At 34.0% G+C, this 26,926-nt stretch overlaps 3 protein-coding genes and 1 long non-coding RNA gene across 9 annotated transcripts in view; 2 read left to right on the forward strand and 2 right to left on the reverse strand.

The window, feature by feature from the left end:
- LOC101739927 (calcium release-activated calcium channel protein 1) overlaps positions 1–12,807 on the reverse strand; it is an 87,916-nt gene extending 75,109 nt beyond the window's left edge. For both annotated transcript variants that reach the window (XM_038016215.2, XM_012692781.4), the window contains exon 1: positions 12,673–12,807. The gene's annotated coding sequence lies outside the window, so the exon portion shown is untranslated. The remainder of the gene's footprint in view (positions 1–12,672) is intronic.
- Positions 1–19,111, forward strand: part of LOC101740063 (methyl-CpG-binding domain protein 4) — a 59,087-nt gene extending 39,976 nt beyond the window's left edge. For 2 of the 3 annotated variants that reach the window (XM_062672978.1, XM_004928851.4), the window contains one exon: positions 17,240–19,111. In XM_062672978.1, coding sequence (XP_062528962.1) covers positions 17,248–17,964 — 717 coding nt within the window. In that variant the 5' untranslated portion in view covers positions 17,240–17,247 and the 3' untranslated portion in view covers positions 17,965–19,111. Of the gene's footprint in view, positions 1–12,948; positions 13,123–17,239 lie in introns of those variants that run through there. The other variant, XM_021349844.3, reaches the window with a different exon arrangement.
- Positions 19,112–20,306: 1,195 nt separating this feature from the next.
- On the reverse strand, positions 20,307–21,791 carry LOC110385667 (uncharacterized). Of its 2 annotated transcripts, XR_009975177.1 has the most exons (3): positions 21,589–21,778; positions 21,313–21,482; positions 20,307–20,490 (listed from the first exon to the last, which is right to left on the reverse strand). It is a non-coding gene; the product is annotated as an uncharacterized LOC110385667 (long non-coding RNA). The 2 variants fall into 2 exon arrangements; XR_002430924.3 differs by having other exon boundaries at positions 20,307–21,482; positions 21,589–21,791.
- A 57-nt stretch (positions 21,792–21,848) lies between these two features.
- LOC101739693 (jmjC domain-containing histone demethylation protein 1) overlaps positions 21,849–26,926 on the forward strand; it is a 38,756-nt gene continuing 33,678 nt past the window's right edge. For both annotated transcript variants that reach the window (XM_004928849.5, XM_021349714.2), the window contains exon 1: positions 21,849–22,027. In XM_004928849.5, the coding sequence (XP_004928906.1) occupies positions 21,980–22,027 (48 nt within the window). In that variant the 5' untranslated portion in view covers positions 21,849–21,979. The remainder of the gene's footprint in view (positions 22,028–26,926) is intronic.

The raw sequence follows: 26,926 nt of genomic DNA on the forward strand, positions 1-26,926 counted from the left end.
TTTTTTATAATTTTTTTTATGTAGATAGATAGAGTTCGTTAATCTCAATAATAATTGTTTTGTGCAAAAATTACAAAAACTTTATAGTTTGGTCAGAAAAATGTGTTTTGTGATTTTTTTGTATGGAGCGGGTCACATTAAATTAAATTCCTGCTAAGTACCGCGAGGTCCCGCTTTGAAACTTTATTTTCCTTATACCTTGTCTAGTCTACTATCATTTGATGCTATGAACATGTGCATAAAGTTGCAACTCTGCCCAATAAATGGATCGAAAAAAATTAATAAATACATAGAATAAAAACCTTTATATTTTTTTTCGTAAGTGCTTTTAAGTTAAATTTGATATGGATTAGTAAGTAAAAGCACGTAATGATACCCATATTTACATAATACCTAACAACAATACATTTAGTAGGTCTCTAATTATGCAATCTCTCTAAATATTATATATTTTGATTCACCTTTCGATCTTTGGGTCAGAAGACGAAAGAAGATTTCGTAAAATATCCTGATTAGTCGACGTTCTACTTCTCATTCTTGAATAACAACTCTCTGTATATTTTCGAAAATCTTTATTGCGAGCTTCCGCTGCCTCTTCCGAGAGTTTACCTACACGAATGGCACCAAAGTTCTTCATTATTGTATATCACTGCCATGTGCCAACAATTTATGGATACTGGAAGGCATATATAATACCAGGGATATAAATTAACATACAATACTGCAGTATATCTAAAAAATTCGGAAAAATTGGAAACGCGCTCTCCAGATGCAACAGCGTGAAGAATCACGTGAAACCTCTCTATTAAATATTTACGTATTCCTTTATGCGGGCTGTTTCTTCTGCATCCCTGAAAAATCTTCTGGCAGCATTGCCATCATTGGTTGTTCTTACTCCTTGCTTGACAACATCTATAAGTAAACCGCATTCCTTTTTAAACGCTTGCTGTATAGCACTTTTTCTGGTTGTTATTTTTTCTTTGTCATCGCCCCTTGCAACTCCATTTCTTGAAGTCCAAACGATAAGACGTAAACAAAAAAAGTGTCATTTAAAAAAATATCTTACAGGAAACTACATACGATGAAAAAATTGTGAAGTAATAAAATTATATTTACCGATATGAAGTAAGCCCTCCATGCATCTTATCCAGGCATGTAAAGATGGCATTCCATACTGTACAATTTCTTCATTATTTTCTCTTTTATAAGCAAGTCACTCCAAAAAACTCTGACGGTTTTGCTTTGCAAATATCACAGACAGCAGAAAATGTTTCTGACAAATATGAGGTTATTTTGCCGTCTATCATCATCATGTGCAATTGATGCTTAACTCCAACTTGTTTGATTTTTGATGGCTGAAGTCGTTCTATTTCTTCTATTATGCTAGCTTTTATAATTGTCACTGTTGACTGCGTTTCTTTTGTAAATTTAAAAATTATTGGACGGCAATAAAAAGTTGATGAGGGTAGGTCGTTTTCCCAAACAATTGTTCCATCAAATTTCTGAAGCCTTACAGGAACTAAACTGACCATGACAATAGATGAATCATCAAACTCTGTTTCAGTTTTTTGTTTATAATTACTTTGACCTGGGGCTCTATCAAAGCCTATTTGCTTATAAGCAGTAGCTCTCTTGCAGAGTCCAAATCCGAAGTAATCACATCTAAAAGCCTATATAGCGCCAAGTTTAGTAATGCTTGCATTTTAATAGCAGCTCCTTCTTCAGTAATAATTACCTCGTCTTTCCCTGGATAACACTTGGTCTTTTCTTGCTTAATTTTATATTAAGAAGGGTATAAATCAGACCCATTTTCACTTGCTGCTTCTCTTAGGTTTATATACTGCCACTTAATTTAAGTGAAACTAATATTGCCTCATCGGGAGAATATGTACTACTTTTCACTTTACTTGTAATTAAATACTCCTTAACTTTTTCTAGATCTTCGGGGTGATTTGACAAGTGGTTCATTATTTCTCCTACATCTTCATTTCTAGTGTTTCTCAAACTAGCAATTGTAGTAGCTTTCATTTCGTCCGGGGATAACGAAAGCGATTGGTAAATTTGTTCAATGCGTCTTCGTTTGTGCCTGGATCCCAATTCTTCAAAAGGTTTTCGAGGTGCAAAAATAGATGTCGAGGCTTCTGTAGTACATTTGAGGGTGGTACATTTTCAACATCTTCAGTATTAGAAATCTCGAGCCTATCATGTGCAGTGTTGATAGCTTCAGGTATCATTCCTTCGGGCCAGTTTATTGCACATTCTAACCAATCACATTTTTTTCTTATAAACTGTGCTAACATGCGACTACTTCGTTTCCATATTGCACTTATATTTGAACAAAATTGCGTACAGAATTTTTGGAGCTCAACATTTTTCTCTTCGGTCACGTTTATTTGATTTTGTAGGAATTGAAAGAGTTTTTTATTATCAGACAGCGACTGTAGTTGCTCTCTTAAAATCATAATTCTAAATTGTTAACAAAATTATCAATTATAACGGAAACAGCAAGATCACAACGACAATCACGAGATGTTAGTAGTAGTACGAATAAACGAACACTAGTTAGTATATAATAAACATGGTCACTTTATACTTCCAGAGACAAACAAATGTTTACTATATTTTCTACTACCCAGTAATGGCTGCTTAACTAATTATCTTCATTAAATAATGTTAACTATCCTAATAATTAGAGAGATTGCTTAATTAGAGACCTACTAAATGTATTGTTGTTAGGTATTATGTAATTATGGGTATCATTACGTGCTTTTACTTACTAATCCATATCAAATTTAACTTAAAAGCACTTACGAAAAAATATATAAAGGTTTTTATTCTATGTATTTATTAATTTTTTTCGATCCATTTATTTGGCAGAGTTGCAACTTTATGCACGTGTTCATAGCATCAAATGATAGTAGACTAGACAAGGTATAAGGAAAATAAAGTTTCAAAGCGGGACCTCGCGGTACTTAGCAGGAATTTAATTTAATGTGACCCGCTCCATACAAAAAAATCACAAAACACATTTTTCTGACCAAACTATAAAGTTTTTGTAATTTTTGCCCAAAACAATTATTATTGAGATTAACGAGCTCTATCTATCTACATAATTTTTTTTATAAAAAAACAAAGTTGGTCCCTAAGTCACTAAAATCACAGTATCGACCCACTGTGCGCCGGTGCGCGTGGCTTGTTAGGTACATTTCTATGCTCTTATTTTAGTCGCTAGACGCTTCGCCGTTCGCACCGCGCGAATATTCGTATCGGCGAATGTCCCGTGGCCAGGCTGTTACGCGTGTCTGTAAAACATACTAGATATGAATAAGTAGTTCCGCCGAAACCTGATAAAACAAGTATCAGATTTTTTAAAAAATGCGTAAGATTTAACTTTACTTCGTCTGTTGTTCTTTTGCTTTATTTTACCAAACTATTTTATTTATTAGATATCAGTAATTCACGCGTGATTATTTAAAAAAATTCTTCAAACGAGGCTTGCGGAGAGTATTAAACGGTAGGTAGCGACTTGGCTCTGCCCCTGGCATTGCTGACGTCAATGAGCGACGGTAACCGCTCACCATCAGGTGGGCCGTATGCTCGTCTGCCTATATGGCAATTAAAAAAAAAGGCGTAAAACTAATTTTTTTACGTACTTACATTATACTTTTATAAAGGAACTTAAAGTGGAAATTTATATGTACATGACCTAATATAAATTCCGGCTCTTGCTAGGGTCAGTGTTAGCAACACCGCCGGTTTGAGCCCCAAGAGCTCAGTTTACTTAGGTTAACGCTAGGCAACGCTGATAAAGCCTCTCAAGGTTATCAGCAAGTCAAAAAAAAGACAAATCCCGTAAAACAACCTGTGACTTAGGAGTGATCATGTAGATACAGCAAACTAGTGAACTTGGTTAATTAACTGGGGCACTATACTATAAAGACAAGACTTGTCGTCCGAAGACGCGGAAGTGTAAGCAATGACTATAGTAATAGTACCGCTATCGTTGACTTACATGGATGATTGAATCACAAATCCAGTAGACCTGTTTTAGTAAATGGATACACCCTTGGTTTATGATATATAGATAATTATGTCTAGTTTTAGAACGATCGCTGAGCCATAATAAGTGTAAATATTTAGCGAAAATTGTTTATTTTTTGGTCGTTTGTTTTCGTTATCTTTATTTTTTTTAGTAACGTGCCAGATTTGGGCAGTCGGGCCAAAAAATCTGAACTCCGGTCATATTATATTATACCTAATGTTATTTTCTATAAAATATGAACTATTTCTATTTTTAGTACAGCTGACGATTGTTCTACTAAGATTTTGTTCATACAATTTTATTTTTTGCTATAACAAAACAGTCTAACAACGTGTTATTTCTTACTATTCATTTATAAGATTTCGAAGTGTTCTGTTTTTACTGGTAGTAGGACGTGTTGTGAGTCCGCACGGGTAGGTACCATCACCTGTTTCTGTTGTGAAGCAATAATGCGTTTCGGTTTGAAGGATGGGGCAGCTGTTATACCGTAAAAACGGAGACTGTAGAACTCATATCTATCTCAAAGTGGGTTCGGTAACCTCTTAACAACAGGTGGTCCGTGAGCTCGTCCACCCATCTACGTAATTAATAAATAAAAACTTGCGATCAGTTGCGGGGAGTCCTGTAGAAAACTGAGATCAAATGGATCTGCAGACGTTTTGTATTTTGCATACATTCTACTTTCCAAACATTGCTCGATTGCTATGCCCAACATGAACTTACAGAATGTTTTCAAAGGACATGGGCCACTCTCCATACATTGCATGGCCCACTAAACAAAGTTCAAGTACAGTAATGAAATTAAGTTTAAATAACAGACTATATATCCCTTTTATTATAAACAAATTAAAATCAATATTGTTCATGGGGATTCAGAGATATTTAAAAAATAAGATAAGATTTTTAGGTTACCTATATCATATGATTTGCTGTCAATACACTTTAACATCATCATTAGCTTAAATATTATTTATATTACTATACTTTATAACACAGACCTAATTCAATGAACGCCAAGACTTAATTTTATGCACAACAAAATATAATAAGCAGGTATATCGTGCGAAAACGACTAATCAAATGTAAAACGTCAATAAACATTAAACAAGAGTAGTTTTGTTTTTGCTTATGATCAATAATTATTGATCAATGTAATCATTTATTCTACGGATTTAAAAGTACATATAAAAATAGATTTTTGTTTAGATATATTGTTTTATATTAGTTTTAAAATCCGTTAAATAAATATGTTAATATATTTTGCTAGTTTTTTTACAATATAATGTCTTTTTTCAGAAGATTTAATGTGGATTGTTTAAAATATAAATATATTTTACCTATGGCAACTCCTTTAATATTATCAATGTAGCTTAGTCATGCTAATTTCTTTTTATTTATGATTTTAATTATCCTGCCATTAAAATACCCTTAAATTTTATAATAAATATGTAAAAATGAAATGTTTTTTTCTATAGATATTTCATTCGTGTCCTTGAGAGACTAGTAGCTGGGCCGAAAATGGCCCATGTCCTTTGCTTATTATACCTACTTCTTTTTTTTTTATTTTCACATATCCTGCAAACGGAATGATCCAACATGCCTCACATCATGCGGCCTTGTTTCGCATCCTCTTCCATTGGTTTATTAATTCTCCGATAGATGGAGAGCGACGCGATGTGCTTAAATTGTCGATGTCAACGTAATACGTCTAGGCAGTTAGTTAGCATAAATCTCTCGTTTTAAATTCGTATTGAATATTAACTTACGCTGCAATCTTTGAAAGTTAATTCGAATGTTTCTTGCCATAAGGAAGAACCTTGGAAAGGGAAATTACTTGGATGTTGCCATGTTTCTAAAAATTATGTAACTACATAATATGTGCAAGAGAATATTGTAGGTACAAAAAAGAACTGATACTATTATGATTCAATTTCGGAAGTAAATTCACAGACTGATATTTTTAATACATTTATAGATTTGGATACAATTACCTAATATTTTTTTTACTATATATTGCTTAGATGAGTGGACGAGCTCACAGCCCACCTGGTGTTCAGTGGTTACTGGAGCCCATAGACATGTACAACGTAAATGCGCCACCCATCTTGAGATATAAGTTCTAAGTATAGTTACAACGGCTGCCCCGCCCTTCAAACCGAAACGCATTACTGATTCACGGCACAAATAGGCTGGGCGGTGGTACCTACCCGCGCGGACTCACAAGAGGTCCTACCCACCAGTAATCCCTCAAAATTAAACATCATAAATTGTAAAATGCTTTTTTCAACTTTAATCATACGACAGGTGTGAGTTGGGTGCAAAACTTATTTCAAGCCTCGTTTATACAGCAGAAAACACATAAATACACTGTAATCGTTTTTGTAATTGAAAACGTTACATTTTCTATTACCGAAATAATGCAAGGCAAGCGTTTTTATATCGCAAACGAACTGTTGAAATGTCGATAAAAGTACACTGATACGGCTTATTGTACAACTCGATTGTATTATATTGTTATTGCACGACCGGTTTATAGTTCATCTGGCGTTTAGACGTGGTTACCGAAGTCTATACCACGTGAATACCGCCACTCAGCTTGGAACTTGCGATCGATGGCTCAATCGTACTGATATAATAATACGGCCTCTAGTGTTTGGGAATACTTGGAAACGTATTGTTTTTACGGTTCGTTTTTTTGTTTCCTTATTTCAATGGCTGAACATGTGTCGTAAAAAACCTCTTACGTCTTCGTAATTCTGACGTCTCCATAATAAAACTCGCACAGCTAAAACGTTTCATTGTGGTTAGGAGAGTCAGTTACTGGTGGTAGGACCTCTAGTGAGTCCGCACGGGTAGGTACCACCGCCCCGCCTATTTTCTGCCGTGAAGCAGTAATGCGTTTCGGCTTGAAGGGTGGGGCAGCCGTTGTGACTATACTGAGACCTTAGAACTATATCTCAAGGTGTGTGGCGCATTTACGTTGTAGATGTCTATGGGCTCCAGTAACCATTTAACACCAGGTGGGCTGTGAGCTCGTCCACACATGTAAGCAATAAAAAAAATAAAAAAAATTTAGGCTGTACCTAAGTTGCCCCGGCAATCAGAGTAATGTCGTTGCAAGTAATTGTATCTACCTTCGAAATTTTAAACACAGCTTAGCCATCATTTTTTTTTATCTCGAAGCCACATTACACACGATGTTTTTTTTTTATTAAATCCGGCATTAGCGACTAATTACTACTAAAGCTACTTGTTGTGGATGTTTTTGTGGTTATTTTTTTTCTGTTGTATTCCGCTCTGTACTGGTTATAATGGAAAGAAACCCGTAGGTGTTATAGATGCTCTGGCCACGTGTCTGACGAATGTTTGAATTTCTCGTCTTGTGAGCACTTTGAACACATGAACGTGCTTCAATCTAGTTTGGTTTGGCGCTCCGTGAGTCATACGAAATGTATTATAATCAAGCTCACTACAGGCTGTTTTGTTGTAACTAGCGTAAGTGCACAGTAAGTAAGATTAGTTTGATAAAATAAAAGTGGTTTTCTGTATATAGGTACATACCACGTAACGAGGGTTACCCCCCCGGTTTCACTCAATTGAGTATTTAATTAGAAATTTGTATGATTACAGTATTCCGTACGATTCGCGATTCGTTTCCTACTAAAAATACTTTTAACGAATAATGTCACATACATATTTCATCACAATTTTTTATATGATCGGTTGATTGAACGCGAACGTTTTGTTCATATGTATATTTATTTTGAATTATTACTAAGTATTTATTATTAGATGGCGTTATGGTGATTAAAAACAAATATAAATCTACCTATATTATTTTATTCGAATATCATTTGTTACCCTTTTGATAAAGGGATAAAGATTAAAACAGTTGGGCGGCATAAGTGTTAGTGGTGGGTTGTAAGTACCCAAGGCTAAGTTTCACATTCCTGCCTATACGTGCGGTAGAAGCAGTATCTATGCTTCGGATTGCAGGGACAGCCAAACTGCTACAATACGACCAAAACGATTTTTCGTTTTCGCATCTCAATATCGATTGTGGCATTCATGTTATAGTCTCCAAGATCTCCCTTAACATAAGATGCGCAGTTTTTTTTTCCTACTTAAGTTGAGAGCCTTGAGAGGCTATATCAGCGTAGCCTTAACTAGGAGGTGAGCTCACGGGGCTCAAACCTGATGACATTGCGAACACGGACCCTAGCAAGAGCCGTGCTTCGCAGAATCTACCACCGGATCGGAAACGCGACCCACTGAGAAGATCCGGCGAGAAACTCAGTGGACTGTGTCTGAGGGTTGAATCGCAGTGAGAACGTCTTCCCATATGCCGAAGTGAACAAAAAGTACATAAAATCAAGTCAGAAAAACTTGTAACAGGCGTGCGTATCGTATAAACCTAGTGTTCCTCCTTTATGAAAGCGGTCATAAATTTAAGAAAAACTTTTTTTTTTAAATTTAACCATAATATTTCTCTGACAATAAATTAAGCTCTTTCATTTTAATGTCCCATCTACAACGATAATTTATTCAGATGCTACTCAGACCGTGAATTTTGTTATTAGAGAATTATGCGGATTATCAAAAATCTGCACAAAATTATTCAGCGCGTCATCAACGTATTCTAAAAACTACATAACTCTTGGTTGGTCGAGCTGCTATTAAAAAAATGTGGTTTACGAAAACGTGATTTGAGTTTTTGTTCACTTCAAAAGTTATATGAAGCTAGAGAAGGTTATATGCTCAATAGTTTATGCAAAAAAGAAGTTTTAAGTTTTAGAACCTATACTTTAATTGTAGGATGTAGTTTATGTGGTACATATCTATTTACGTCATTATTGTTATCCGGGGCTATCCAGTTACACGTATGGATTTTTTGTAGTCTAATTCTACGATTTTCGAGAACAAGTACACAGCTTAAACTACTTTTACATTTTCCCGCGTTTTATTATTCCGAATACTCGACTACCGCCGTTTAGAATATTTCACTATTTTGTCGTGATCTTCGGATGACTAAGATGTTATTTGTCGACATTTGAATATTTCGCTAATCGTCGTCAATTTTTTAAAGAACAACGTAGTAAACACTAAACCTGTGAGTAAACAATTCTACTACGATTACCCATATATTTTTTAAATTCTGTGTTTAATGGACCACTGTTCCAGGACATATACTTTACCTTCTCGTGACACAGGATAAGCTCTGTTAGGACTGTATTTTGCTGTCTAAGGTGCAGCACAGAATATTAAGCAGGCTTATTTCGCCTCACACAGCATCTACAGAGAGTATAGTTCAGACAAATTTAAATACTAATTAAAGAAATCTTAATCGTTCTAGTGAACTTATGACACGCTTAACTTTAAAATAATATTATACGGTATAGTTGTGATAAGGAAAAAGTTTTTCATGTGATATTTTCTGGATGTCATCATATAAAGTCATTACAGTATATACGATTACGTGTTAGGTAAAAATTATAACATTATCTATAAGAATGGTAAATAAAAGATATTTTTTTTATCCACAAGAACTTTATTTACGTCTGCTATCGCTCAACATATGACTCTACAATGAAGGTCATGTTTTCTATTCAGTTGAAAATACTCTGATAATACAACTCATCTCATCACAACATAATCAATATATTAAGCTAATAAGTATTAGAATCTCTCCGTTATATTGTTTAAAACACGACAACAAAATCGATTGCATGCTCTTTTCAATAAAAAAAAAAGACTATACATATTAACAAAGACTTGGAACGATATTAGAAAACATTAACATTTTACTGTATCAATTTATTTATTTATTCATCATTCATTCATTCTACTACCCTTCTCCTAGTGACCTGGGGTCGGCGCAACATGTTTTCTCCTTCCATACTCCTCTATCAAATACCATTTCTTCGCTCACTCCCCTCTTACACATATCGTCTTTCACGCATTCCATCCATTTCTTCTTAGATCTACCTCTTCATAATTTTATTTATTAATTTGTTATTTATTGATTTTTAACATAAACATAATACAAATTGTTTCACGAAGAAATTAATCTTTTTTTATTTACGTTGTATTGCTTAAAGAGGCAGACAATCTTATAATCCATATTTATGTATGGTGTTAAAGCTTACAGAGCTCAAAGATATGAAATTAAATCTTAATTGCATTAGAATAGCAGCACTAATACTCTTTTCAATGGTAAATTAAGATAGTCTGAAAGCCAGGCTAGAATAATCTCGACCGGGTATCCGTAAACGGATTCCCCAGCGTTTAAAAAAAAAAAAAAAAAAGGTAAGGATAATAGGTTATAACGGAAACACATACCTAGATGGATCATTGGGAAATACAATTTAATTACTGGTGCATAGTCAGGTGGTTTTTGGTGGGAAAACCGTTTAATGATTGTTTTCAAATTTGATAGTCCGTTAATGGGGACTGATTGAGTTTGTATAAAATTTGGGTATTTCACCGGTTTCACCTACATATTGTTGCGGCTGTACAAATAATTTGTTCACGAGTAACGAATAAGAGGCTATTTATTAATAAACAATAGTTAACTGAATCAGGTGGAATGTGAAATACTCAAGTAAGATTTATGAGTACGTAATGTCGTCGCCTTGATCTAAGAACTTGAACTTAATTATTTTTTAAAAATCCATAACAGCTAAAGAGAACATTTTGATTATTAAAGTACGATTGGTTTTCAGGCGTCAGCAGTTTTAATTATATAGCAGTCTTAATATGATTTTGAGTGGCGTGCGTGTTAAATTGTTGTATTAATAGAACTTTATATATCAATGCTGACGAGTTCGATGTGTTATTTAAGTTTAAAAAAAAATCGTTGGTGAAGAGAAAGCCATTTCCTTTTTTATTTTGTACATTTTATCCGATATCGTATTCTTTTACCTATTCGCCGGTAGCCTAAGGAGCTAATCCATACTTCACGCGGACGATTAGGTGAGCCACCTAACCCATGCATCAGCCCGCTGAGTTTCTCGCCGGATCTTCTCTGTGGGTCGCGATTCCGATCCGGTAGTAGATTCATTCGCGAAGCAATTGCTCTTGAGTTGTTAGGTCTCCTTCGGCGCTCGGGCAGTTGTTAGCAAATCCCACCCCTCCTGGCTGAGCCTTTGCTCGCCCACCTGTCCTGGTGAAGCTGGAAAGGCCTCCGGGCCACCAGTAATCTTTCAATCATAAAAAGAGGTGAGCTTACGGGCTCAACCTGAGAGAATTGACTAACACCAGCCCTAGCAAGAGCAGTGCTTTGCAGAATCTACCACCGGATCAGAATCGCGACCCACTAAAAATATCCAGCGTGAAACTCAGTTGGTCGGGTCTATGCCTTAGAAACCGTTTGTACCAAAGCTACTTAAACTGTTTTGACAATAGACCTGACAAATTCTCCTGAAGCCCCATGGTCTCGCTTCGCCATTACATCATGCCTCCAGATAACGTTTTGTATATTCTCATTCACCCTGACCGGGTCTTTAAGTGCTATGCCGTCGAAACCGTGGTAAGCATCAACTTGGGTCTGCGCCTTGCATTGCCGACGTTCATGATGGTAAGGACTCACCAACAGGTTGGCAGTATGCTCACAAGAGCGATGAAAAAATATATTGTTCCGGAATCACTGATAGTTAATATTATTAACTAAATTATTCTTCTGTGCGTGTGTTTGTCACTGCACTCCTCTTAAACGGCTGGACCGATTTAAATGATTTTTTGTATGATTGTGGCGCCCTGCATGGTTTTTAGATTCACAAATCAGCCCGGCAGATGGTATATAGGCTATTTATCTTTCCTAGAAATAATTTATATGGCAAAACAACGTTTGCCAGGTCAGCTAGTATTATTTAATATTTTTATCGTATACATAATTGAAACGACTCAACATTATTACGAAATAATTTAAGAAACAGAAAATGATGATAGCAAAGCGTACAATTCCGTGGAGTAGGTTTTTTTACAAGTCTCGTAGTTGCAAGGTCATTCTTTTATATTATGGATTATAAATCATAAACTGCTGTTTGGTATATAAAGATTTTTAGACATTTATTACACAAACTCAACTTTCCTCGCGTTTATTCAATAGACTTATTTGCATTTTAAAATATATTCTGATGGGCACATGAAATCATTGCTCATCGGTGTTAGATGATTAAAAGAGTATTTCGGATAAATCCGAAGAATAGATATTAGAATAAAGGCCGTCTCACTTTTTAGAACTGACGTGACGATGTTTTTACCCATGTTACCAACCGATGCGTGCCCAAAACATGCCATACCCTACGATCTATCCAAAACTTTATGTTACTGCCAAAGAATAATACACAATCACAATTAAAACTACTTTACAGAGACGGCCGTGACGACGAAATTTGTTGAAACTTTGGAAATAATATAAAGACATAAAAAAAACGCAAGATTTAACCGTAAAATTAGTTTTAATTGTTGTTTACGATTCGCAAAAACCGAAAAGAAAATATTCATAACAGTTTAAGTTATTTTATTTTAAATCTTCAACCGCTGTATAGTTGGTGTAAAAACTAACAAATATAACTGCAAACATAACTTTGAAAATTCAACCAGTATGAAAAACTAAAAATAAAACTCACTCTTTCCTGTATTTGATATAAATGCGAGCATAGCTGTCGATCGATTTACATGTAAACCATATGTAATTCCTTGACCTTCCAGAACCGAAGCACAAGTTAACACCACTACTAAACGTTCTCCTTACCGCTAAACATCGATTCCGAAAACAACACTACTGACTCGACGTGTTATCGTTTGAAAATCGGTTTTACGATTCAAAACATCGACGACGATCAACCGGAACGAATCATAAATGTAACTAAGTTTGCGTATTTTTGTGTTTTTTTTTTCTCTCTCGATTAATCTTTCGTTCGATAAAAGGCGACGTGCTGCCGCGACGGTGCAGCCGTTCGCAATAAGCCAAACGGAAAGAATAGTGATGGACTCGTCGAAGAAAAGCAACCGGCCAGTGTCAAGTTATTTAAACTGTAACATGTCTTTGTATCGATTTACGGAACAGAACTCCTCACGTGGGTAACTTAGGTTAAAACAATAGAACAATTTATTTACTCATTACCTTACCTTATGTACTGGTTGAAGAATGACAGAGTCACGCAGTCGTCAATTTCAATTACAACAAATATTAAATTACTTTTCCGCCTCCTCTATTTAAACATATTCGACGAAAACAGAACCCTTATAATCTAAGTCCTACATTTGTTTTACATAGGGATGAATACTATAATTTTCATTACATTGCGCGTTATAAGACACTAAAGCGCAATGTAATAAACCTAAAATTAAATTATGGAACAACTAAGATCAAAATTTTATTTACTTATCAAAGAAGACATTTAATAAAACGCATATGGTATAAACTAAACGTATTTGGCTTGTAATGTAATTTAGATTAATAGGTTAATACCGCTCACCCATAGACCCAACTCACTGAGTTTCTCGCCGGATCTTCTCAGTAGGTCACGTTTCCGATCATGTGGTAGATTCAGCGAAGCAATGCTCTTGCTAGGGTCAGTGTTAGCAATTCTCTCAGGTTCAGACCGTGAGCTCACCTACCGGTCCGTGAGTAGTTTGAAATAGTCCCTTGTGCTAACAACGATTAGATACAAAAAAAAACAAATCGCTCAACTTGATGTGTTTTAATCAATAATTACCCGAATCAATTATTGCCAGTTGTAAATTTTGAACCACTAATGTACTAATCATGATAAAAGCTGACTAATTCGACGGAAGAATAGCATTATGTCGTTAGACGTTTCAGTGAGAGGTCACGGCCGGAACAGATATAATCGAGGGTGTCCTACGTGTAGGCCCGAGCGTCGAAACATAACCGACAATAGCTTTCACTCGTACACAATTTAATCATAATAATTCTCTCACGCATTCGTTTCATTCAATACATCTAAGGGTTTTTGTTATTAATTAACAATAGGAAAATCCTTTCAATTGTATCCGTCCAATTATGTTAAACCAAGTCTAGTATTAATAGAAAAAGGCATGAGTAAGCAAACGTCTTGACTAGGCTTGTAGGTTTGTAATTAATTGTAGTGTTGGAGGGGACAAACTTGATGCGTCTCACGTCCCGCAATCTCTCCCTGCTCGAGGCCATTCTATTGCACTCATTTAATGGACGTCCCACTGTAGTTTTAATTTGGTTGGTCCATCGCTTATGTTGAATTATAATAAAATATTATATATATGTATATATAATATATTTAACCACTGGTGGTAGGACCTTTTGTGAGTCCGCACGGGTAGGTACCACCACCCCGCCTATTTCTGCCGTGAAGCAGTAATGCGTTTCGGTTTGAAGGGTGGAGTAGACGTTGTAATGATACTGAGACCTTAGAACTTATATCTCAAGGTGGGTGGCGCATTTGCATTGTAGATGTCTATGGGCTCCAGTAACCACTTAACACCAGGTGGGCTGTGAGATCGTCTACCAATCTAAGCAATAAAAAAAATATTTAAGTCGTCGTGGCCTAAAGGATAAGACGTCCGATGCATTCGTATCCTAGCGATGCACCGGTGTTCGAATCCCACAGGCGGGTACCAATTTTTCTAATGAAATACGTACTTAACAATTGCTCACAATTGAGTTCCACGGTGAAGGAATAACATCGTGTAATAAAAATCAAACCTGCAAAGTTATAATTTGCGCAATTACTGGTGGTAGGACCTCTTGTGAGTCCGCACCACCACCCTGCCTATTTCTGCCGATAAGCAATAATGCGTTTCGGTTTGAAGGGTGGGGCAGCCGTTGTAACTATACTGAGACCTTAGAACTTATATCTTATATAGCGTTGTATATGTCTATGTGCTCCAGTAACCACTTAACACCAGGTGGGCTGTGAGCTCGTCCACCCATCTCAGCAATATATATTTTATATAATATTATGACACGTAAGCTATTGATTAACGTCTCTGCGAACATTTGTCATTGTGAAGGACACAATTATGTAATTATTTTGTGTATGTACACACAGAAAAGTGTCCACATTTCCGCTGTATTATGATACGCCAATTAACACCTGAAATTGTATGTATTTAAATGTACTTATTGAAATGTATTGGCGTATATATACACGAATTTTATAATGGTACATATCTATTTTTGCATTTCACGTATTACACAGTTGTGAGATCATTTAAACATGCTTTTTTTTTTTAATTCACATTAAAAGTCGTAATAAAATAAAATTTTATTGCAATAATTATTACTAAGTTTGAAGTTTTTTACTGGTGGTAGGACCACATGCGAGTCCGCACGGGTAGGTACCACCACCCCGCCTATTTCTGCCGTGAAGCAGTAATGCGTTTCGGCTTGAAGGGTGGGGCAGCCGTTGTAACTATACTGAGACCTTACAACTTATATCTCAAGGTGGGTGGCGCATTTACGTTGTAAATGTCTATGGGCTCCAGTAACCACTTAGCACCAGGTGGGCTGTGAGATCGTCCACTCATCTAAGCAATAAAATAAAAAAATGATTATGTCGTAAATATTATATTATTTTAGAAGAAGTTGTATCTATCTTAAAGCCGAAATCATAACAAGATACAATCCTACTAATCATTAATCACATTATACACAATACTGTAGGCAGTGGCTTGGCTCTATCCCTGACAGTGCTCACGGTAACCACTCACTATCAGATGAGCCGTCTGCTCGTCTGCCTAAAAAAGAAATAAAAAAATATAAAAAACTCAATAAATTAATATGACTATAATTAGTAGAACCACCCATATTGCATGCGCGTAATGTAATCCATGGGTGTAAAATAAGCCTGTACGGACTGGTACCACCATCTTGTCTGTAGAATCCGACTAGCAAATGCATGATAAAACTACGTGTTTGAAATAAGAAGTATGAGTAGTTAATATTGAAATGTTCACTGTGTGTCAAATAATAAGTTATGTTTCAAAATTAAAATATGCAATAATAATTTTAAAAAATAATTTATCAAATGCCTAGTAGATCCTAATACCTAGATCTTTGGTTAAGTAAATAAATACATAAATAAATGTAAGTATTGAACAGATTTAGGAAATATAATAAATACAAATTCTCACTTTGAATTTCACCTATAGATCATTTTCTTTCCAGGAAATAATTATGTACTATTATAGTAATTTACTTGGTGTTGAGAATAATTATATAATCCTATTCACTTGTAATATTATAAGTGTGAAGTTGTAACAACAATGCGTATTGCCAATGAAACATATTTGTAAAACATGTTTTTGTATGCTGTGAAATTGATTTTTTAGCAATCAATTTAGAACATACATTTTTCTGATCAAACATAGTGACTAATAAAATAAATAAATCAAATTAAATTAGTATCAATAGCATCATAATACTTTCAAACCGGAGTGCTGGACCTGTCTGGGATAAAATTTGGCACGATGGACCCTATGGAATTAGTGTTTGTCCAATGATCGAACTTTTTACTACATATAATGACTGACACATTAATATGTAGATTCATTTTATGTACATATTAAATTTTCGCTTTTGTCGTTTTATGGGCATTTAGAGAAAAAAAGACCACATTTTTTGCTTGTTGATAACATTGAAGCTGGTCAATCGCTACATAACAGAAAAAAACAAACATAAAATCGGTTGAAAAATATAAGCCTATTCTACATAATATAAAATTAAATCATGAATACCAATCACAGAATTTGTAATCTGAGACGTTGTAAAATTACCCTTTTAATTTAAATAATTTTATCGTCCAGCGATGGATAGTGTATAACTTTCCTTAAAGACAATGATATCGCATTACTCTATACAACTGAGATATTGATCTCAGTCTCAAGATGGGATGTCTATAGACAGGTACGGTAGGCAGCGGATTAGCTCTGCCTCTGGCTTTGCTGACGTCCATGGGCGACAGTAACCACTCACCATCAAGTGGGTCGTATGCTCGTCTGCCTACAAGAGCAATAAAAAAAAAATTCAAGAACATAGAACAACATTTTGCAATTGCGTTATATTACAATAAGTATATGTATTTTAAACAAATATACTATGAGTCAGTGTAAAGACGAATATGTAGCGACAATTCAGACACTAGAGAACAATGAAAATTATCACTCTCGTTAATTTTTGTCTTTTATTTTCAGATTAACTAATGGCGGAATACACAAGCAGGTTTTTTAACAAAGAAAGCGATGAAGCCACCGAAAAAAATACAACATTTATTCCTGTTTCTGATGCGCAAAATTTAGATTCCTCACAGGATCTAAGTCAAAGTTCCATTGAAGATGCAGATATGCTTAGTCTATCACAACTGACCATAGAGGAACGAGTGCCATTGAAAATCCAAGCTTTTTATAACATCACACCCAGACTCATGCCTTCGTCTCCTCATTACATCGTAGAAGAAGAATTCTCTGTAAACCCCTGGGCGATGTTAATAGCAACTATATTCTTGAACAAAACATCAGGGAAAACGGCCCGACCTCACATGAGTGTTTTTTTCGATGAATATCCGACACCTTATCACGTTTTGAGCGATAATCCATCGTCAATAGAAAGGTTTTTTGATACTTTGGGATTGAGGAAAAGGGGCCACATGATTTGGAAGCTTAGCTATCAGTTTGTTTCGTCAAAGTGGTGTCGTGCCAGCGATCTATACGGCATCGGGAAATACGGTGAGGATGCCTACAGAATTTTCTGCCTGGGCCACACAGATTTAGACCCTGACGATAGATACTTAAGACTTTATTTGAATTGGTTGAGGGGTCAAACGGAATTTTTGGAGCAAAACGGCGTTGTAGACTGTGAATCTGTTATCGAGGATCCTGTTACGAAATATTATGGTATCACACTGAGAAATTATCGATAAGTAAGTATTTCGCAAGGCGTAAATGTTCTATGCAACGTTTGGAAGTAATGGTTTTCTCCTATATACGTAGAAATCAAAATGTTTTGAACAAGGTTTCGAAGTGGAACAAGTGCTACTGCAGTTAAAGTTATTTACCACTAAAGAAACAGCGATTAATTCTCTTGTGAGTAGTTAAATCTTTGTGAAGACCTTGACATAAATTCTTTTTCATGTACCTAGTGAAAAATATCAGATTTATGGTTTAAACTCGCTGTTTGTGCCAACTTGACGAAATTATTGTATTTCGTTGCTGTAAAACAGCGGTCGGGGAACCGGGGTAAATTACCCCAAAATGGGGTAAAATGAAATTTTTTAAAAATTTGTGTGTAAAAAGTATATATATATTGCAGTAAAACTTCTTTAGAATGCGAATCTCACTCTTGAAAAAAATCATATAAATTTAAAAAAAGCTTTTTATGGGGGCTATATATAAAACTAGTTGTTTCGTCTAATAATACAAGAAAAATATCATATGAATTATAAATAACAAGAAATTATCATTCACTTATATTTTCTGTAGGGGAGATCTTTTTCCTCAACTGTATATTACATATATTACTTTTATTAGCATTATGTATTACTAGGTATTACATTAATAAATTGAATAAATGATGTTTAAATTAAATTTTTAGTTATTGTTTTCTTTTCAAAATTATCATGGAGGCTATAATATGAAAGATGCTAAAAAGAAGCCATTTCAAGCCATTTCAGTCATCAACTTACACAAAAATATTTTGGGGTAATAATTAAAAAAGTTCCCCGACCGCTGCTGTATAGGGAAGCAGTTCGTGCGATTCTCAACTTCAGCCTTCAACAATCTTAAAAATTCGCATTGTCAAGCGGCAATTGAGAGGACGAGAGGACGACAGGCGACACTGATGTATCGAATCCGAAAACTTGTTTAATACGCAAGAAAAACATTCTTGATATTCTCCCGGTTTTCTATCTAGGTACAGCTCAGAGATGTTCATAATGGAAAAAAAATAAAAGCTTAGAAAAGCGTTTAAAATAATAAAAAATCCAAATTATTGAAAAAATGAAAAATTATGTGTAATATATTAATTATTCGATGCGATTATTTTAACCAATAAATCATGAATACTCATCTGTTTCTCGTTTTATTCCTAAACCCTTCCGCTAATACATAGCAAAAATTTTATTCAGACTAATTACTATAATAAAAAGAAGTGAAAAAGTAACCTTATTGTTGTAATTTCACTATCTCTCTATTTCACAATCACTAGGTACCTAGTTTAAAAATTACTAATCCGACTATATATATTGAAATATCAAATTTATTCACTATTAACATTTATTATTCATGTTAAATTAATAATTTCGGAACCTAATACTAATATTTATAAAATAATTTAAAAAAGACTTCGAAAATCAGCCCATACAATTTTTGTTCAAACATATGTTCAATAATTAATTTATCGAATTCATCGGAATCTATGAGTACTAATGCATAACACAAAAACTGTACATACATACCACGTGATCCACATTTCACCACTAGACCAATTTTCGTCTCTATGAAAGTTTCTGAAAAACTGATGCTCTTCTGCATATTCCTGTTCGTTTAATTTAGTTAAAAACGCATTGGTGTGTACTGGCTGAAGTTCCTTTAAAAACGTGGCCATCTGAAAATTCTGTATAAATTCTGCGAGACCTCTACCTAGTTATTTCACACACCATAATATTAATTGTGAAACTTTCTCAATTAATAGTTTAAAAGAAAACACCTATTGTCCGATTTGAGAACCCGTATACCTAGTCGGTTATAATTTTATAACGTTTAAACATTCATCAGATTTAGACTATATTGGACTATTTTAATAATTTTTTTAAAAGAGGAAACAATGTCATTCATTCTCACTCATTAGATATCGTTCACAGAGATGAGTAGAATGCAATATAGTAGGAATAAATGTAAATTCGTTTTTTTGTGTTAATAAATGCTCTTTCGAATTAGGTTACAAAATTGTTGTATAAAATATTTAACGTTTAATGTTTCTAAATTGCGAATATATTCTATACTTTATCTAAATAGCTTAGATATGTCTTCCATTGATAAAAATAACTCATTCCAAATTTAAATAATGTTAACAATAATAATTAATGTAGGTATGTAGGTCATGAAAATCATTTTTTGTAATAGTATTACTAGAGTATTGCGTCACTGTTACAAAAATTACATAAGTATTTTTTAGCAAAATTAATCAGACGAACAAAACTGAAATATCATACGACACACAAACGACTCATATTATCGTGTAAATAATTTAAAAAATACAACAAAATTACACATCACGTTTATTTATTTATATTTAATTCTAAACCATAAGTAGTTGTCCGAACTTATTTGATAGTGAATCGCCGCCATTAGTGAAAATTTTTAACTTCAATTTTGCATAAACCAGGTATCCATTATTGTTAAAATTTCAATGTATTTCGTCGGTGATTAAGTGAAAACTGTAAATACGGCTGAAATATTGATAAAGATATGGAAAAAATAAAATAAAAAAACAAAACAAAAATAAAAAAATCTTTAATTAAATGCTCTATTGATGTTACAAATACATTGAAATAGATCATGTTAAGATATTATCTATAAGCAGACCTAATCAGCTAAAACTGATGAGTAGTGTATCTACCTACTCATTCAAGGTTAGTGCTACCTATCTTTTGTGTTCATAGTGAAATCGCTCATCACACAAAGTCGACTGAGTCTGTACATGACTTGTCAAGTTTTAATTCTAAAAACTCGGATCCCTATTCCTTGATATTAAAGGTATAAATTTTCAATAAATTTTATAATCAAACATTTTAGATTGTTATTAATAAACTTTAACAATATTTATGCTAATTATTTTGTGCGCAGATCTATGTTGTGTATGTTTACTGATGTGTATGTTGATTACATAAATATCAATGGACACTTTATTATTAGCAGTATTTTATTAAATTGTAGGCACTATCACAAAATTCACTTGCTAAGTACCAGTGTTAGCTGATAAATATTAAGTATTAAGTTCACTATTAGTGTACCTATATTTGATTGTGCCATAAAAAGCTTTTTATTTTTATTTCTATGCAGACATAATTTACGAAAGTTGTGCCCTTTTTTGCAGTTTTTTCAGTTAAATAGGTATATAATAATATATTCAACTTAGTAGATACAAAATACAGATACATTTTAATTATTTGTAATAAAACGTATGAAATAGCTTTTGCATTTTACAATAGTTATTGACACTGTCATGTCAAAAGTCATGGATGGAATGTACGTTTATTTAGCACACTTACTTAAGTAGGCAGGGTAAGCATATAGAAAAGCAGAAAAACATTATTCATAACAATAACTACATTAAATAAAGTAGAAAACTATTAGTCATATTACAATACTGTGCCTCACAGTAGAATTTTCGAACAGTGTCTTCTTAAACCTCTGGCAACATTTTTTCGCACGTTGAACGCTGTAAGTTTATGTGATATTAATAATTTGTAACTTAGGGAAAAAATCAAACTAAAATAATATTACATAATTTAAATCACTCATAAATTGTAAAAACATATACCTACTCTCAATAGAGCTGTTGATGGCTTCGATTCTTATGTCCGTACTTTAAAAATACACATTTATCACGAATAAGTATTAAACGATGCTTTATAAGGTATAAAACTTTTTGATGAAATTTCCTGTATGCAAATTTTGGTAAAAATATCAACACGATTCTAAAATTTTATCGATGTTTCAAAAACTGCCGCCATAGCTTTTGACAAATAAACCAATAGCGCACGTAACGTTTAGCCAACATTCAACATTTTGTCCGAATGATTGCCCCTCGCAATGTTGGCAGCAGTGTCGTGTATTGCAAATGGTGGATTGCGTTACTTTTTCTCGTGCTCCGAGTAAAATATTTACGTAAAATAGTGTAAATTTGGTTGTGCAGTGTTTCTGACTTATATAAACATGTCGGAAACACTGCCGAATAATAAAAAACAAGTACCAAGACAGCTGGTGAGTGTTTATTGTTATATTTTTACGTATTTAGTCCCGGGTGACGCCATGGTGGCTTTATCTGGGATCACGTAAACATGAAATGGTGCATCGCTGCATCGTGTATCGATCTCATAAATTTAATGGTTTGGAAACTAAATTGCTATTTATGTCCTTTTACTTAAAATGAGTTGTCCCAAAGGGTCATCGACTTAGTTTTTTGTATCATGTTGCGACCGAGTTTTAAAACGCGGCGGCCGTATGCATTCGCGCATGCGAGAATATGTCAAAATCTATAATAGTTCCGGAGATCGTAGCATTTAAAAGTGATGATGATAATGAATATGATGCGCACGACGGCAACGTCCTCCATGTGCGAAGCATTGTGGGCATCTGATAGGGCCGATCGCAGTTCGCAGTGAAGGCGTTTCCCTCCCGCGGGCTCGTGGAGTGCGATCAAGCGGCCCGGGGCGTGCGCGCTGCGGACTGTGACTGCGAAGTGCGACCACACGTCGCGTTCGAGTTTGCTCGGCACTCGGTCGCAATCTACTTTATTAGATATTAGTTGACTAATATTCAACAAAGAATGATATTGGCCTGTAGGTGTAATGTCGATCAACCAAAACACAACTATAATACTTTTAATCAAGGCACACTTGTGGTCTAGCTCTTTGTTATATCACGAAGGTCGAACAAGAGCCCTCGCATCCGAAGTTTTATTGTTACAAGTTGTAAGGAGCGACTTAGGTCTTATTCACTGCTCGTATTTCATTGACCTTGGTCGGTAAAAAATAACCCACTTTGCAACGCCAGCTCGCTTACTTTACTATGCAGGTGCAATGTGTTGTTCAATACTTAATACTTAACTACAACAAAAACCGTGAAAATCAGTACAAAAATATCAAATGAAAGTTGAGTTATTTTATTGCGCAGAAGTGTTTCATATAAATCTGAAAATGGCAGAAACCACTAATGTAATTTATTTTAACTTTAACATATAGGAAAGGTGGTAGAGAAAATAGAGGTACATTAAAAACGCTTAGTATACTTATTACTTATTAGGTACTAAGTAAACGAATATGGCTTGTCAATCAATTTTTTTAAACTATAGTAAGAAACCGATAAACAAATAAATAATGGAAAAGAACTTCATAAGTTCGGCGAGTCTCTATAAATGTGGTATATAGCGACTTCACCTTAACTCTCGGAGTTCAAAACTATAAAAGTCACTATGACAAGCAGTGCTGACTCACAGTGATACCTGCATAGAATTTAGTTAGACAAACTAATTAATAATAACTAATAAAAATATTGGATATTTCTTTTGCTTGGAATTTCGTGTCTCTATTCCTCTATGTATACGATTTAGAAGTAAGGTTTAGTCATGCTTCACTAAGCCAAATAAAATGGTTACCAAAAGACCTGTGAAGTCAACATAAAAAAAGATTTTTGAAAGTATCGATATGACGTCTTAGTAAAAAAAATTTGGCGTCTATTTTTATTTATCTTCTAAAATACCTAACAAATTACATTACTAGGTACTTTTCACTACTGAAGTAGGGTTCATTCGTTTTCGTGTAATCATTTATACCCGGTACATTCAGTGTTTTCATCATTCCTCCCACTTACGTTGAAACACGAATTAACTCCTACTGTGTTCTTGGAGTGCTACGATATGTCAAAGGAAAAATACCGAGAGAGAGCATTTTGAAGTGGGCTGCATAGTTAGATATCTATTGAGGTATTAAGACATTTTTATTTTTTCGTAATTGTAATTCTTAATACATGGCTCGACGCTGGCCCTCTACACTTGTTTATCAATATATCTTATCTACCTAGATATATAATAAAAATGAAATAGAAGTCTTAGGTTATAAAATAAGGGCGACCCTGCCTTATGATCTGTGTTGTGAAATAAATCAGTGTTTTTATTTTCTTCCATCTTATTTGGTCATTCAAGCATAATCTAAAATTAATTTAATATGTTTAAGGAGTATGCTTAAACTTAAAATCTAGATAAAACATGGAAACAGGTCGTGCGTTTAGAATGGTGGGAAATAGAGATATGACAATTAACAACAATTTTTTTACAAAACGAAGAATAACCAATACAAGCTGAGCTCCGTAAATTCTTATTATTTACACACTTGGAATGACCCTGTGGGACATGAAATAAATATAATTGATAAACACATCTCTGTTTTAATAAAGTTTCGTACAATAAAGAAATGGAAATTTTAGGTTTTCTTATTAGAATTTTCAATACAAATACCAAACTCACTTGGTGGTAATGAAGATTCATTCTATAAGTAAAAACATTAATTAATTTGTTTGAGGTACGGAATACGGTTTAGGGTTCTCAGTTTGCCGCCATTTTGTGATAAATATCTGTAATCTGTGCTATAAATATTTTTTTAATGTTGTACATTTAAAAATAGGAAGGAAGCTATCAATTAAGTTAACGATGAAAAAAATTAATGTCATGTTGACAGTGAGGACACGAGTAAGTAGTTCATTGCGTAAAATAAACTTTATGGTTTTCTTCAAAATTTATGGTAACGGAATGATTTTCATGCCATCTATCGTGTGTTGTTGGTACTATGCCAAAAACCCTTTTCTGAAGTGTCAACAACTGTTCAGCTGTTTCAGATCAATTGGATATAATGAAAAGAACACGAACAAACAAACAAACTTACAAATATTCCTACAACATGTCGTGTTTCTGTTACAGATTAATCAGTAAAATAATCCTTAAATAAAAGGTTTTCATTCAGACAGTAGATGAATTATACTTAGCTTTGAGGCTTGTTTCGTATGTGTTGTTGGCACCAATTCCTAAGGTGATCCTATCTTGGCCGTTTTGCTTAATGATCGATATAAAGAAAAAAATTAATAGTAGGCAGCAGGCATATTATAAAATAAATCATTTTCCTTAATTAAATACAAAACAGTTGACTCAATTCTTTTTTAATCGCTAACACGTTTTAAACACATTAAAAATTTTCAATCGAAGCTTAAATAGTTAAATACGAAAAAAAGTACATGTTCAAAGTCGAGATTTTCTTGGAACTGAGTCGGCTCATTTTGTTGTACATTTGAAATATAAACCAAGCGATTCGCAATTCGGTAGGCACTAGAGAGAAGGCAGGTCGACACTCCAGACAGTTTGGAACCGTAAGCCAGCGATGTTGGACACGCTCGTTCTGTATCCGCATAACGGAGATTAGAATTGGCGCTGCTGGAAATTGCGCTTAATTCATTTCCTTTCTTACAAATTTCTAACAATTTGGCCAACACTGTGTTTTTACGCGTCGATTTTTGATTATTTTTGAGGAAATATACTTGGTTGTTAATTGTGTGTGTGTGTATGTGTGTGTTTTTTTTTCGGTAACCTGATATGGATCTTCTAAATGGTACACGTGTAAGTTCAGCGCGATTTAAAGTTAATCGTTTTAGTTTTGAGTTAAGTATTTTTACGCGGGAAATGTTTTGTTTCACAATAATTGGTAGCTTTTTTGTATTCGTAAACATATTGAATTAAATCAAAAACAAATGTAGTAAATTTGTGTCGAATTAAATACTCGATACTTACTTGCGTATCAGTGACTAGAGTATGTTATGAAATTATTATCTTTGTATTATAACATCGGTTATCTTCAATTAAGACTGTCTGTACGTTGAGTTTATTTTACAAAACACTTTACGGCCTATTTATGTGACATTGACTATAAAAAAAAATCACATGTTTTTGTATGTTTGATATTTCAAACATCACGCAAAAACAGGTGAGCCGATTTTAATGAGACAAAGTATACTTGAGTCGTCTATTATCAAAGGTGGCAATATGTGCATTTGGACAACAAAAAAATTGATATGTCAATACAGATTGATTTGAATATAATCGTCTCCTTCAAAGAATACGGTTCAAAACCTGCATTAAATAAAGGTTAATAGTTAACCTGTTATTTATCTAAGATGTCGTTCAGAAGAGTTTTGTGACTGCCAATGGAATACAAAGTCAATAATTCGTTTTTCTGATTTACCAATAATTGTCCAAAAGTCACATTGCCGGCTTTGATAATAGTCGACTCACTTGTACACTTACGTTACATTTTATCTACGGTGACAGGAGTCTGAAATGTAAATGCACATTTTTCACAGTTAGGTTTCAATATATGGCAAGCTTCCTTTTCAATTCCATACATTCATATTATTGTATTCTAAGCTTAACACGGATGAAGTCACGGAACACCAGGAGCTTTCTAGTAATTAGTGTTATGCGTTAATTGTCGTACGCACCTATAAATAAAAATAACTCTGGGATAAATGTTAAATAGCCACTCTCACATATTATATAAACAGGAAATTCTATTGACATGGCTGAAATCGACCAAAATGGGAAAATGGCTTATTCGAAAGCTTGTTTATTTTGCAAAATTTCTAAAATGTCTAATTACAATCTTCGTTCATACATTCTTGCCGTATTCTCAACAGCATTTTTTAGGTATAAAATAAATGAAACAATATTTTTTTAACTATGCGTGCTACTTTTATAGTAGGATCAATTTCATACATATTTGAGGGTTAAAAAAAATGAATCGATTTTGAAAAACTGGAGTTTATCACGTGACACTAGTGACGTCACAAGTACTGAATTACAACAGAATAACTTTACTAGCAAGCAATGCTTTTGTCTATTCAACTATAAGAGTTTTGGCCGATCTTTTTGTCAATTTGACTGCCTATCTTTGATTAAGAACTATGAATTTAAATGTTAAAGATACATTTAGTTACAATAATGAACGATTTCTTAGTAATTTCGAAATATTTCTCTGATTTGCCCAATTACAATTTGTACAGATTTTAGTGACAGAGTTTCGTGACTAAGATTCGTTTTTAGTAGTATAAGTTAAGTAAACT

This window comes from Bombyx mori, chromosome 16 (assembly GCF_030269925.1).
Source record: "Bombyx mori chromosome 16, ASM3026992v2".
Lineage (NCBI taxonomy): Eukaryota > Metazoa > Arthropoda > Insecta > Lepidoptera > Bombycidae > Bombyx > Bombyx mori.